Source organism: Xyrauchen texanus, chromosome 50 (assembly GCF_025860055.1).
Source record: "Xyrauchen texanus isolate HMW12.3.18 chromosome 50, RBS_HiC_50CHRs, whole genome shotgun sequence".
NCBI classification, from domain to species: Eukaryota; Metazoa; Chordata; class Actinopteri; order Cypriniformes; family Catostomidae; genus Xyrauchen; species Xyrauchen texanus.
Window position 1 is genome coordinate 11,300,608 of NC_068325.1, and position 15,046 is coordinate 11,315,653.

Sequence of the window (15,046 nt, forward strand, 5' to 3'; positions counted from 1 at the left end):
TGCAAGGGTGCTCCTTATGCATTTTAAGATTTTACATTGATTCTATTGGACCCCCACCAGATTTGATAGGCTTGGTCTTAAAGAGCCCGACACCAGAAAGGAGAGAGTTTCATACATATCGAACGCTGAGCATTTTGTTTGAGGCTGACAAGCAGTGTTTTTGGTTTCTGTTTACACTGGAAAGCGATGTGTGATTTAAATAAAGCTCACATGGATTGTTGATCCGTTCCCCGCTTCCTCCTCCTCACACCCAGCGAACCGGTTACAACTATATATTCACTATATATTCACATTAGAGTGCTTTTTTATTTATTACAACGAGTTAATTATCACATACCTTTATACAGTCTGGGTGTTATGAATAACATCATCCAATGAGCATTTCCAGTTTAACTGTATCCAAATCAATGATGTTATAAATACTGACATGTGTACAGATAACTGACATGTCTAAATAAATAAGCAAAGACCCACAAGTGTTGTATCCCAGCTCTCCCCCTTCATTGCTGGTTGTCTTTGGCGAAATAAAAGAAGTCACTAAAAGATACAACTTTATTTTAAGAAAATAAACATTTGGTTCTGGTAATTACAGAGCAGTATCAACTTTTCAAGCTTTATAAAAAGAAACAAAAATTTCGCTGACTTTTGCCCCATTCCACAGTGTAGCGCAATGAAGGTAAATGGAACTTTGGTCACAAAATGGTGCCGTGGTCATATAAAACAGGTCAATACTAGATATAAATGCATGGTTGACAAAAGAGTTATTTGATCATTCCTATTGTAATTTACTTAGTGGCATTGGTTCTCGCTCTGAGTTGACACATTATGTGCAGCCTAACACGTAGAAATACATCAAGTTTGGTGTTTTTACTAATTAAGAATCCACAGGCAGGATAAATGTGTGTATATGCATTAAGCTGAATCTTAAACAAATGTTTCAGTGTGGAGAGAGAGGATGTTTTCTGTCTTAAACAATTCCATATGAAAAGCACTTGCCAGGGGTTTGGGGACTGCCTGACCATGGGGGGGCTTAATCTGTGATTTTTTTTCCACATCATTTACTTAAAATACTTCATTTAATTTGTAAAACCATATTTGTAAATATGATACAGATATAAGAAAATAGAATTTTAAAAGAAAAAAGGGAAATTAGAACAAAAAAGTATACCTAAAACTTAAATTAGCGCAACAACTGCATGGCATGTAAGAGTTCGCCATGAGATTCATGTCAAACCTGTACAAGGAAAAGTTAATGGGTTTTTTAAGTAACTCTGACTATCAATTTTTTGTTGAGTCAGATTTAGTCAAAATGTTTTTTTAAGGCTACATCTCAATGCAAAGTGACCTTTTGACATGCTATATTCCATCACGTTCATTACATGGGCTTGTTAATAGTTCCTAGTATATCAAAATCCACAAAATGATGTAGATCCTTTTCCTATTTGGCTCCTAAACGATGGAATAGTCTCCCTAACACTGTTCAGGACGCAGACACACTACCTCAGTTTAAGTCTAGACTAAAGACTCATCTATTAACCAGGCATACACCTAATTTATCCATCAACTCACAATTAAGCTGTTTTAGTTAGGTCTGCCAGAACCAGAAACATTCATCATGATCTATGACTCTGCATAAAATTTAATAACATCAACTTGTTTCCATGTCTCAGGATTCATATCTCGAGGTTACCAAAACCAGCCAGATCCAGCTCTGTTCCAGCTTGGTGTCAGACTCCACTGCTATTTGTCTCTGAGTGATGATGACTAAATGCAGCCGGTGCTAGCCAGACATCACTTCAGTCTTTTACGATGGACTTCAGAGGATGAACTGATGCCAACTCCAACTGTAAGACATCGGACACTTCATATGCCACTGCCTGAATCTTGGCAGTGGCCAATGGCCTGCTGGTTGAACTGTGATGCAACTCATTGAACTCTGCCTGCATCACCTTTGTCTATTGATGGACTACACTCTTGAAATGGAATACATAGACTAATTTAATTGCCAACAAAACCCTTCATAAGCCAACTAACAAAGGACAATTGCATGTGAACTATCAATCTATGTGAACTTCTGCAGTTAATCCAGGATGGACTTCAAAATTTTAGTCTACATTAGTCTAGAATCTCACAGTTCATACAAAATCTTTTTTTTTTATCAACACTGGACCTTAACACTTACTTGGTTTACTAATCTTAAACCATGACCTGCACTGCACATAAATAACTAATATTTGCATTATATTCATGTTGTTAGTCAGAGGAGAAATGGCACCCACAGTGAGTCTGGTTTCTCCCAAGGTTATTTTTCTCCATTAACCAACATCTTATGGAGTTTGCATTCCTTGCCACCTTAGACACCTTTGGCTTGCGCACTGGGGTTATAAATAAAAATTGTATTTAATTATAAAATTTGTATACACAATTTTCAATCATATTTAATCAAACTACACAATGATCACTCAAAGACTTTATAGATATTAGTTTTAATTTTTGTTATTTAATTTCATGATTTTCTGTAAAACTGCTTTGAAACTATGTAGTTGTGAAAAGCGCTATACAAATAAAAATGACTTGACATCAGCTTATCTAGTTTCAAAAAGAAAAATGTCTCCTTCAGATAATTCTTCAATATATACATTTTTATTTTTGAGGCTCCACCTTACTACCCAAAAAACGTATCCTGAGTTTGTGACCCGAAACCCCCTTTACACTCTCTATCCTCAAAATTATTGATAGAGAGAAATTATGAGCATATAATGCAATGCACATTGCATGGTGGAGGGCCTATTATATACCAGTAATGGATAGCACTGAGCTTTTGAATGACATTGCACTGAGATTGGATGACTGAGGGTCATGGGATTTATGGCCAAATGAAGCAAATCTAAACCCACCCCCCACCCCCACCCCCCCCCATTCTCACCGAAAGCTATTTATTTTCAGCCTGATAGAGGAGCACATGGCTGTATTTATGGTTGAAGAGTTTGTAAATAAAATTTAAATAAGACAGAATTAGTCTGCGAGTTGTTGTGGTCATCGGAATGGAACAATGTTGCTTTTGCATTGTAACGTTATTCACCGAATCAAGTACTTGAATCGTAAGCAGTCTGCTATTTGTGGGTGGCAAAGACATGGGTTTGTTTTGAACATAGTCATGATTTGCATTAGATTGTCCAAAATGTAACTCTTTAATTGAGCTGTAATATAGCTAACGTTCCGACAAAGGTAATGCCAGTGCATCAACGAAAAACACAGTACTTATCACTTAAGATTGGAGTTTAAAAAGTCTATGGAAAATAACTGACAGTTTATTGACAATTTATTAAATATGCAAATAATGTTAATTCCTGCTTATTGCAGTAAATAAGAAGACTTGGTTGTCATATTGGTTCCCTCACTCAAAGTCTTGTCAAGCAACCAACAGAAAGCATGGCCAATGAAACAGGCTGTCAACATTATTCCTTTTATTGATTAAACAATAAAGTCCTGTGGCTTAAGTTTTATGTTGTTATTGCTGCCTATTGAAAATACAATGAAACATGGAAGGGAGAATCATGACAGGAATTTCACATAAGGCCATTTAGAACTTGGAATGCCCTCTGGAAAAAGGGTGGCTATAATTGTATTAAAATTTTCAAGGGCGTTCCTTAGAAAGCAACGTTGTCAACAAAATTATGAACATATCCTCAATCAAAGCAACTTTAGATAGTAGAATGTTTTATTCACCTCCCCATATGGTCTGCATTCATATAAGTGCATGTCGTCTGTTTTCTTTTAAAGTCGTGGGCCGCACTGACATATTTAAGAGTTTACAACATCTATATGAAGCATTTAAACAAAAGGTCTGCCACACAGAATGACTCAAGCACACTGGATACATTGATGGTACTTTCTCAACACACGTCAGAAGTTCAGAACAAGCATATAGATTGAAATCTAAATTAGCTGGTATAAAAACATTAATTGACGAGATACATGAGGAGTGGCGAGGGAATAGCAAATGACTGTAAACTTTCAGAGATGTTTGTTGTTTCGTTGCTCCTGGAGTGTTTGGTTATTCTAACAAGGTTAAATTTATAGAGTAAAATGCATAGCTTTATTGTCATTGTTAGATTCGCAGCTCTTGAGACCTAAGCCGCTTTCATGGATAAAAAAGAAGTCGTGGGCAAACAAAGGCGTGGAATTTAGTGAGGACACAGTTCAATCAGTTTGGGCTTTAACACATGGGTGTAATATTTTTGACTACCACATTCAAACAGGAAAGAGGCTGGCAAAATATCTGAGCGGTTAAATGATTACACAGAGGCCTGCTGTAATTTCCTTGGTATTCCTGCATCTCCCAAAAAGTCTCTCTGACTCATTGGAGTTTGGACTGATTTTGAGCCAAAATCTGTAGTAAAAAAAATATGTTACATGTAACATTTTATTAGTAGCCTAATTATTTATTTATTTATTTTTAACAAAAAAAACATGAAATTACACATACATATGAGTTTGAATTGTTTGCATGCTATTATTTTTATTTTATTTTATAATTATTTTTTTTGTGCATCAAACTTTTATTGGCTGAATTGCATGCAGACATTTTATTATGATGTATACCACTGTGTAAAACATTGTTTCTCAAGAATAAGAAAAATTACTGTTTCTTTACTGTTTCTATACCTAAAAAAGTGTGTTAAATAATTCCCAATTATCTATCCAATTTGTCATAAAAAGAATATATTTATTAATGATTTATTTATTTAATAATGTATTAAGAAAGAATGACATAGTTTATTAGTATATTTTTATATAAGATTTTAAAGTATTTTATATATAAAGTATATAATATAGATTATCATATACTAATTCTTGAAATTATTCAGTAACACTTTACAATATGGTTGTATTTGTTTACTACATTCGTATACGTCAGGGGTGCCCACACTTTTTTGTGTGATGATCTACTTTTAAATGATCAACTCAATAAGATCTACCAACTAAAAAAAACACAGTTTCATTTAAAATAAGAAAATGCTTGTTGGGACTACTGCAATGTATAATAATGTTCAATGTTGATATCATTCAGTTTTAAATCTAAACCCAAAACACCTACAGCACAATAGATTACAATAGCCAAGGCATTTACCTTATTCTGATGACGAGTAAATATTGACCAGAGGTTTTCTTTATTCAGTTGCCATGACAACTAGGTTTGCGCATACGCCCTTCCAAGGACTTCTGAGAACAGAGCGCGAAACTGCGATGCTACTGCCCGGATTAGGCAAAACTGAATGGAAACAGACAGATTTATTTTTATTTAAATTTAATGAACGTACATTTAAATGTTGTGTGATCTACCAGCATTGCCTTTGCGATCGACTGGTAGATCGCAATCGACGTATTGGGCACCCCTGGTATACGTGAACTAACAATGAATTATCCTTTTACAGCACTTATTAATGTTAGTTAATTTTAATTTCAACATAGGCTAATACATGCTTATAATTCAAAATTGTAATGTTAACTTTCGCAAATGAATAATGAACTAACAGGTATAAATGAATTAACATTTTCTCTATAAACTGCATGCTCTTCAATATACTCCATTTATGTACTCCTTCAAAATGCTTATATTAGAAGAAATAAACTAGAAAATCAATATCCTAAAACAAGCCTTACTGGATTAATGTAAAATAACATTTATATTATCTCTCTTAGGTTATGTGGTAATATAGTATCTTCTAGTGAAGAAGGATGCAAATAATCATCTATTATCAGTAACTTATATAAATACTACATTACATGTAGTATGCAGGTACCGGTACATAAAAAAATGTATGTTGCAATTAGCAATCCAAAAGTTTTAGCTCATAACGTACTATCTGAAATGGAGTTGGCTTTTTACACTCCAATAGGGAATGGAAACTTTGGAACAAAACTGCAGCTGGGAAATGGGGAAATATTAAAACATGTATTTAATCAGCTGAGTTTTTTTTTTATATATATATATATATATATATATATATATATATATATATATATATATATATATATATATATATATATACACACACTGATCAGTCACAACATTATAACCACCTGCCTAATACTGTGTTGGTCCTGCTCATGCTGCCAGAACAGCACCAACCTGCATCTCAGAATAGCATTGTGAGATGATTTTCTTCTCACCACAATTGTACAGACTGGTTATCCAAGTTATCGTAGACTTTGTCAGTTCGAACCAGTCTGGCCATTCTCTGTTTACATCTCTCTTCAACAAGGCATTTCCATTCGTAGAACTGCCGCTCACTGGATTTTTTTAGTTTTTGGAACAATTCTGAATTCTAGAGAGTGTTGTGTGTGAAAATCCCAGTAGATCAACAGTACAGAAATACTCAAACCAGCCTGTCTGGCACCAACAATCATGCCACAGTCCAAATCACTGATATACATTTTTTTGTACATTGTTGTTGTTGTGAAAATTAACTGAAGCTCCTGACCCGTATCTGCATGATTTTATGCACTGCACTACTATCACACGATTGCAATAATCGCATGGATCATGTGCGAGACGGGCTGGTTTGAGTATTTGTGTAAAATGTATGAACGGTGTTGCCAACATTCTCTATTGGAAATTGAAGTGCTTGGAAATGTAGTTTTACCCATGGTCTGTTCTTGTGTAATGAAATAATCTCCTCTATTAGCTTTTGTGACAACTTATTTTGAATTGCATTTTCTGCATAGAAATACATTTTTGCTTATGACACTAAACTTAAATTTAAAAAAGTGCCATTGTAGAATGATGGCTTAATTTAGTTTTAAAACAATTACTTGTGTAGCCTTACATATTTAAGGAACAGCTACATGCAATAGGGTTGTATAATTATGACATGGCTGTATTTTTAAACAATCCTGCTATTTAGAAATATTAGGTTATATATTCACACTATGACTTTGAATGTGTCACTCACTAATACATATAGATTTAATGTTTAAAAATTCTGGGTCATCAGAAAACCTTACCTTTGTAAATCCTTACTGTCTTGGAGGGGTTGAATAATGTTTATTATTATTAATTTTGAAATGTTCCCTGAAGACACCATGAAGCATAGCAGAGAGAAAAAGACTGCTTGTTGGATCTCAAAGAGTTTTACATCTCTTTAATGTTTAACTAGTTCTATGGCATTAGATGTGGCCTCAACAAACAAACACAAATAAAGAAACAAGAAAAATTAAAACAAGTAAACCGAAAAAAACTGACTTGGTTTCAAAAAGGACTGTGCTGAGACATTTTTTAATTAGTGTAGAAACTGAACTATTTATAGTGCGGTTTAATGATGTGAGTCAGGCTAAATCTCTATTGATTTTCTTGTGATACTGTATATACAGCTCTATTACAGAAACAACTGATTAAGGAGCTGTACAGACTGTGAACACAGTAGAGGTTGTAACACATAAAGAATGACACTCTTTTCTTTCCTTGGTCCAAATTTTCACACTGATGTTTTGTGAGATGCACTTAAATCTACATATCAAAAGGTGTTTGTGAAATTAGATAGTTTTGATTACTGGAAGTGTAACCCAAGATGACCACTGTCAATGTCAGAAGATTACATCATAGAAGGAACAGTATTAAAGATGCTGAGAAAAAGTAGATAGAAATATTTATCAATATAAAAAAAGAGTTTTGAAAGCTACTGTAAAGAGAACATATAAGTCAAGGACCTGAAGATTTATTACATTTATAATACATTTTAAATAATAGATTTGTTCATCGCATTATTCTATAAATTTCGATTTTGCACCTGCTGAAATTTTGTACTAAGAACCTCAAATTGTAAATAATATGTATTTAAATATTTAATAAAAATAATTTTGTTAAAAATAAAATTAAGAATTATTTAAAATAAATTCAATATTTTATTAAATTAATAATATAATAGAAATTACGCATTCATTTTTTTATTATTATTTTATTAAATCTATTATTTAATTATTAAACAAATTATTATTATTATTTACGTTCATACAGATACAAAGAGCAGATTTGCTGTAATATTAAACAGCTTTAGGAAGAATTTCATTGACTATTCATAATTAATTAATGGGAAAAGGAAGTAACAGCAGGTCCGTTTGGGGGAAAAAAGTGTCTTAAAAAAGCAATTCTGGAAAATGACTAACAGAAAAACCTGAACTGCAACTATTATTACAGATTTGAGCATACAAATGCAGAAAGTAGAGCATGAAGCCCCAAACAGTATATAAAAAGTTGGACCACTTATATGCTCCAACAGGAACTCTGCAGTTTTATTAAAAATTTCGAGAGGGAAAGAGAGAGAGAGAGAGAGAGAGAGAGAGAGAGGGAGAGAGAATGAGAGAGAGACTCTTACCTGCAATGAGTTGAGAAAGCAGAAGATGTAAGCTATAACCACGGAGAAAGGCACCAGAACTCCACACAGCCAGGTCAGGCCCAGAATCGGTAACAAAACCAGCACAGCTTTCACTGCCACCCTGAGAAACACAAACACAATAAGCCAAGGAAGATCTGATACAGCGAACGGATTGTTTTATTACAAGCATGTATATACACACACTGCAAATCTGGTGGAAAAACTAGTTGCACACCTTCTGGCAGCTCTAGCTGACCTTTACACCATAGATGACAGATTCTGTGGGTCATTCCCAGCACAACAGGAGCTTCTGCTTATTCTCACATTGTGACAATTTCCATGCTTAATCGCTTTTAATTTTGTTTAGCATAAAATTACCTCCCCATTCAGGTAACCACTAAAGCGAACCAGCTGTGATCCAAATCGGCCGCTGCCAAGCGGAGGAAGTGTGTGTTTGATTTTCCTTGGCAGACTCCATGTTTGACCACTGGCTTTCAAGAGTCACATTGATATTTCTTACAAACAGGGGCCTTCTGAGAGTCCCACCTCGACGACTGATGCCGGAGGTCTAGACGTGTCAACGGCACTTCAAATCGAAACGCTGGGTAAATGTGGCGGCTTAATTTGTGTTGTGGTTATTTATGGTTTCAAGGAGAAGCTAAAATATCTATAAACCAACATGGGCATCAGTATAAGGGCCAAATATTAAAAACATTACGCTGGATTCTCGCAGTGATGGAACAGTCTGAAAGTTTACTTTGACTCCAAAAATTCAACACACACAAAAGCAAAACATTACTTGACATTGAAAGCGTCTATAATGTACAAATAAATAATTATAATAAAAAGCCAAAATTACTGAGGATCAGTCCAACTCCATGAGCAGACTGGACCACCGATCAGGAGCACAGCTGTGAAAGGGTGCCTCCATGTGGCGGCCCTAAAGACAAACAAGATGTGAAAATACCTTATCTTACCTTATCTGCTCAGAGACATGCTCTTCTGCACTGCTGTTCAGGGTCATCATCAAAGATCTTCTCTTGGCTGTGGTGATAGTGATGACCACCACACGGGTCAGAATCATGATATTCACCTGGAACACACATCCATTAACTATTTATAATCTATGTTGTTTATACGAAGACAACAGAGACTTTTATACAAACCAAACTCTATCATAAAAAAACGAAGACACATTCGATTGAGCTCCATACATTGAATCCTAGATTTTCAATATGGACTTTTTTCTAAGAGCACAGTATGTCAAAGAAAACAGTTGCACAATAAAGAGAGAAGCAGAGATGGATAAACAAACCATAATGATGAAGATGACCGGGCCGGCAAAGCCCCATATTACGCCGTTCTGAACGCTGAGCCAACAGTGGCCGTCTGCAGAATATTTCCCTGAAGCAGAGGCCAGCGTGATGGTGACTATGAGCACAGGCAGACCTGTTACAGAAAAGACAATTTTCTATTACGCACGTGTTGATTTAGTGGCCCCAAACAGTATATGGATGCTTATGTAAACCACACATAAAAATATATTAATTTCATTTCATCGATAACAAAATATCAACTTAGCTAATTTCACTTTTCTGAGCCATTTTTGCAATTACTTTTAACCACTTGGTCTCAAAGTGATTTTTTTGTGTATATACTGTATATTAAGTTCCCCTCAATTTCCCCTCAGGTGTCTTAACAGATTAGCCCCAGGGGTGGGCATGTTCCACTAAAGTTTGACAAATCCAAACAATTCTTGTTCCAGTAGCGTTGGACAACCAGAAAGTGTCCAAATACTGAAAGGTCATTTTGTAAAGTAAATCTTCAAAAAAAAACTTATTTTTGTGAAATGTTTTGCATGAAAAGAGTGTTTGTGGAATCCTTAAAAAAAAGAAAAAAGAAATTTGGATCATCTATTAACCCATTTAATAAAATATTTTTCCCAGTTGTGTGGGCACATCAATTTTAGTCTTTGGATAGCCAATGAAAGAAACTGTATGGCTTTTCTATTTCTGTTTTTTGTTTTGTTAAGTTAGTTAAGTATGAGATTTATTCTTGGTCACAACTGTAACCAGTAGGCAAATACAGAATTAGTGTGATACAGTCATTTTGCTCAGTTGCTCAGTAGGACCCAATACAAAATTTAAAACAATAAAGTAAAATATAAAGCAACTGTGGGGGAAGAGGAAATGACAAACCAAGAATAACTGCATATTTCTTTCCTATTACTTGGTTTCATTTATTGTAATAAATTATAATGGGAGTCAATCAGTCACCTATTCAAAAATGGGTCTCTGTATTTTCCCACCAGTCACAATTATGACCACTTACATGTCTATTTATCCTATGACCATGATTTATATAAGGTTGAACAATCTTATTAATAAATCAATAATAGACCCTTTTAACATTATCCGTACAAAATATGGTAGTTGTAAGTTTATCATGACAGTTTTATTTGCTTCCTTTTATGGAGTTTTGAGACAGACATAATCTTTAGAGGAGCACAGTGGAATTAAATTGCCCTGGTCATGTGACTATTTTCACAACTTTTGTAAAAAATTTAATTTTCATTGTAAATTGTCCTTTACAATTGACAACTCTTTTTAGACCCTTCAAATTTCAAACAAAATTTCGGTCACAACTGTAACCGGTGGGATTAATTTGTTAAGTGGGTCTAATGAACATGTTGGATTTAAATTTCTTGATTTACATTGCAAGGTTTAACTAACAATGTTAAGTTTTCAACAATTTAGATCATACTAATCAAAATTTGATTTGGTAATTTTTAGGCTTTAGCAATAATTTGGAAATTAAACAAAGTAGTGTTTAAAACTGTTAAAAAGAAAGTTATTTTTAATATAGTATCATTTTAATAGTTTAGTTCATTAAATGTTATTACCGGTAATCATTCACGGAAATATAAAATACAACAACAATAATATAAAATAAAACATCCTAAAGACAGGAGCCCTGCATTCCTGTACAATAACTGAGTCTATCACACAACCGAACAAAGTTAAGTTTGGGGCGGAGAGCCCATTACCCCAGCCAATCAAGTAGTAGTATTTCATGTGGCGGTCCTCGCTCAAATTAACGCTCACTACTTTGCTCCAGAGCAGCAGGCCCTCGACCAGCATCCAGCTGAACGCTGCCATGAAGAACAAATGCATCAGTGCTGCCACAAGCATGCAGGCCACCTACGGGGCAAAGGTCGGAAAGCAGGCAGTCTGGGTTAAAAGGTCAAAGATCCACACAATTGTGGCCACAGGCCAGCTTATCTGTGATGCCAAATATGGCAACAGCACTAATGTTGTTTTAAGACACTATCAGACTGTTTGGAGAACTATTTTTTTAAAGGTTCTAGAAGTAGACCTTTAAAAATAAAAATATTAAAAACACTTTACATATTAATTACTTCACATAACGCATAATAACTTTTATAAATTGGCAACATGATCAAAAACACCAATGTTAAATCTAGTAAATACATTATTATAACTAAGAATTATATTTTACATAAAATTGTATATTCATAAATAATTATTAATACTATTATAACAATTATTACAATAATGACATTAAATAATTATTTGTCCAAGTTATATAATTGTAGCAGCTTGACGCATTAATTTAAATTTTTGGAATTAATTTAAATACATTTGTGAAATGGAAATGCAAAAATATCAAACAAAAAATTAAGACAATGTTAACAAATTTGGCTTACATTTTTACTTTTTAAATCAGAATTAATCAGTTACTTTAAAAACCCATCAACTAAATATAACAAAATAATAAGTATTTTTTATTATTATCTATGAAGTATTATTTTAAAATATATTTTGAAGACCACTTATATACAGTAAACTTGCAGTTCTGTTTTGAATGTCACAAATGAGTGAGTGATAAACACCGTACCTTATTATGAATGGCAGAACCGCTGCAAAGAAGGGCAATTTGGGCGAAGGTCAAAGATACAAAAAGATTCTTGTGAACTGATGTCCGGTCTGATTTCGGGATGCTGTTAAAACAAAGAAACACTTTCAATCTTTTCTCCTTGATACATTTTCTTCACCTGGATTAACAATAAGATATATTTTATGAATGTAACGGTAAATGTAAAAAATAAAATAAATTTTTTTTATACTGTAGAGAAAAGTCAGACAAAATAATTTTTCTCTCTCTCTTTCTCTCTCTGTTTTTTATTAAAAAAAATGTTTTGTTTACAAGCATTCTGGTAATCCAGATGAAGTTTGTGTGTGTTTGTGTGATGGTTGATTAGCAGCGAACAAGCCATAAATCTCTTAAAGAAATCAGCTTGGTTTATCCAGTGCTGATTAACCTCCCTTTGTGTGACCCTTTCCTTTAATTAACTCCCCTGTTATGTCACCATAAAACTTCCGCTTCGGGGTCATTTGGCACAGAGTGCTAATTAGCCGATTAGTGGTATTCAATACTGATTCAGCCTCAGAACTGTGCGCTACTGACAAACGCGAGGTGCTGTGAGCTCACACTCACTAAGACATGACTCTGGATTGTGAGTGACTGCGTGGCCCTAATTTTGGAGCAGACCTTGTGAACTCAACACTCTTCAGTTAGTCGTTTTAGAAGCGTAAGTGTATTGTGAAGGCCTAATCAAATGATTCCACTTTCCCAAGAGGAACAAACAGAAGCACACTGTTGTCGGTGTGGTAGTGTATCCGTGGAAACCACTTACTCCAACACGGTAAACAGCATCAAGGTCACCACCAGCGCACAGAGAGAGGCTCCAGATCCGATAAATGTCAGCTTCGTCAAAATGTTCTCCTGTTCGGTGCTCCACTGTAGGGAAAAGAGCCATCAATATACAGATCATGTTTTCCTCAGCATCTGTCTATCTCTAACTCATGAATTAGGCATTTCATTGACCAGAGATACATACAGCTACCATAAATATGAGGATTGACATCTCATACTGTACCGAATGGTGATATAATGGATGTTCATGATCATGTTTTCTCCTTATAAAGTTCTAGAAAGGAATTTCTCACTGGATCAGGTTTAACGGTGCACTATTCTGCACTCTCACCAAAAGGATACTATACGGGCTTCCTTGTTTTTTGCAAGCTAATAGTGACCTCTAGTGGAAGAATTGTATTATAACACAAAATGTCATTAGTAATGGAAATTGTATTTTGATATGCTTTTTGAACATTTTCAGACAATAACTTCAAAAGGCTGTAAGGATTTAATTAGGTTGAGATTGTGTGGTGTAAATCTGGGCCAATAATTTATCCATGGTTTAATAACAAAAATATAATAAAGATGCACGAATATGAGCCTAGTCTTTGTTAGGACCATCGATTTTGTTGCATTTGAAACTCTAAACCTACCCCGGGCTCCAAATAATTCATGAGGACAGCAAAGTTTGTGGTGTGGTTGCAGAGGCAGGAAGTGACATCAGGAGCAGAAGGCAACACTCTGCATCCTTTATTTGACCAATCACTATTGTGACCAGCCCTGTGGAAATTGAGACACATTGAGATAAATCAGACTCAAAGAAGACACTGTACACTAGTACATTACACTAGTAAGTATTTTTGTAATAAGATTGCATCCACTTACATGAAACTAACATTCCAAAACACACAAACAGGTGTGACTCGTTTGGAGTCCTCATTCTATAATGAAAGAAGAAAAAAATAATGGAAGGCTTTAGCAGAACTAAAAATAGAACTTGATATGTATTGAGGACATTAAAGGAACAGTTCACCCAACAAATGTTAATTCTCTCCTCCTTGCCATCCCAGATGTGTATGGCTTTCATTCTTCTGCTCTGTTGGTCCATTTAATGCTAGAGAATGGTGACCAGAACTTTGAAGCTCCAAAAAGAACATAAAGGCAGCATAAAAGTAATCCATATGACTCCAGTGGTTTAATTAATGTCTTATTTAGCGATATGATAGGTGTGGGTGAGAAGCAAATAAATATTTAAGTCATTTTTTACCATATATCCTCCTCCCTTACCAATAGGTGGTGATATGCATTAAGAATGTGAATCGCCAAAAACAAAAGAAGAAGAATGTGAATATTGATCTATTTCTCATCCACACCTATCATATTGCTTCAAAAGACATGGGTTAAATCACTGAAGACTTATGGATTACTTTTATGCTGCCTTTATGTGATTTTTGGAGATACAAAGTTCTGGCCACCATTCACTTACATTGTATGGACCTACAGAACTGAAACATTCTTCTAAAAATCTTTGTGTTCAGCAGCAGAAAGAAAGTTAGACACATGGTGAGTAAATAATAATGAGAGAAGTCTTGTATTTTGGTGAACTATCCCTTTAAGTTTAGTTTAGTTTAACTGAATGACTAAAAAGTGTATACTTATTCTATTACCCATAGTATCTACACTTGTTCATTCAAACTAGGAAAACACAAAATTGGACTTGTTTTTTAAATTGTTGAGTCATGTATCTAATGCTTCTGCACACAGAGCCGCAAAAACAATTGTGCCACATTGACCTATACAGTATTTCTTAAAATGCGCACAATAAGCCCATGCAACACAGCTCTGAAGGATACAGATTGTTTGTTAACTTTTTAATGGTGTGTTTAAAAACTTTTAAAAATTATACGATAGCATATTTGATGGAATGATCGAGAGATTCACTTTTTAAA

The 15,046-nt window shown here is 34.4% G+C and overlaps 1 protein-coding gene across 9 annotated transcripts in view; it reads right to left on the reverse strand.

The window, feature by feature from the left end:
• The window catches only part of LOC127641069 (adhesion G-protein coupled receptor D2), a 306,626-nt gene that overhangs the window by 281,310 nt on the left and 10,270 nt on the right, over window positions 1-15,046 (reverse strand). For all 9 annotated transcript variants that reach the window (XM_052123831.1, XM_052123833.1, XM_052123830.1 and 6 more), the window contains exons 13-20: window positions 13,983-14,038; window positions 13,751-13,877; window positions 13,096-13,199; window positions 12,297-12,399; window positions 11,425-11,578; window positions 9,694-9,827; window positions 9,356-9,471; window positions 8,379-8,499 (exon numbers count right to left, since the gene is read on the reverse strand). In XM_052123831.1, coding sequence (XP_051979791.1) covers window positions 8,379-8,499; window positions 9,356-9,471; window positions 9,694-9,827; window positions 11,425-11,578; window positions 12,297-12,399; window positions 13,096-13,199; window positions 13,751-13,877; window positions 13,983-14,038 — 915 coding nt within the window. The remainder of the gene's footprint in view (window positions 1-8,378; window positions 8,500-9,355; window positions 9,472-9,693; window positions 9,828-11,424; window positions 11,579-12,296; window positions 12,400-13,095; window positions 13,200-13,750; window positions 13,878-13,982; window positions 14,039-15,046) is intronic.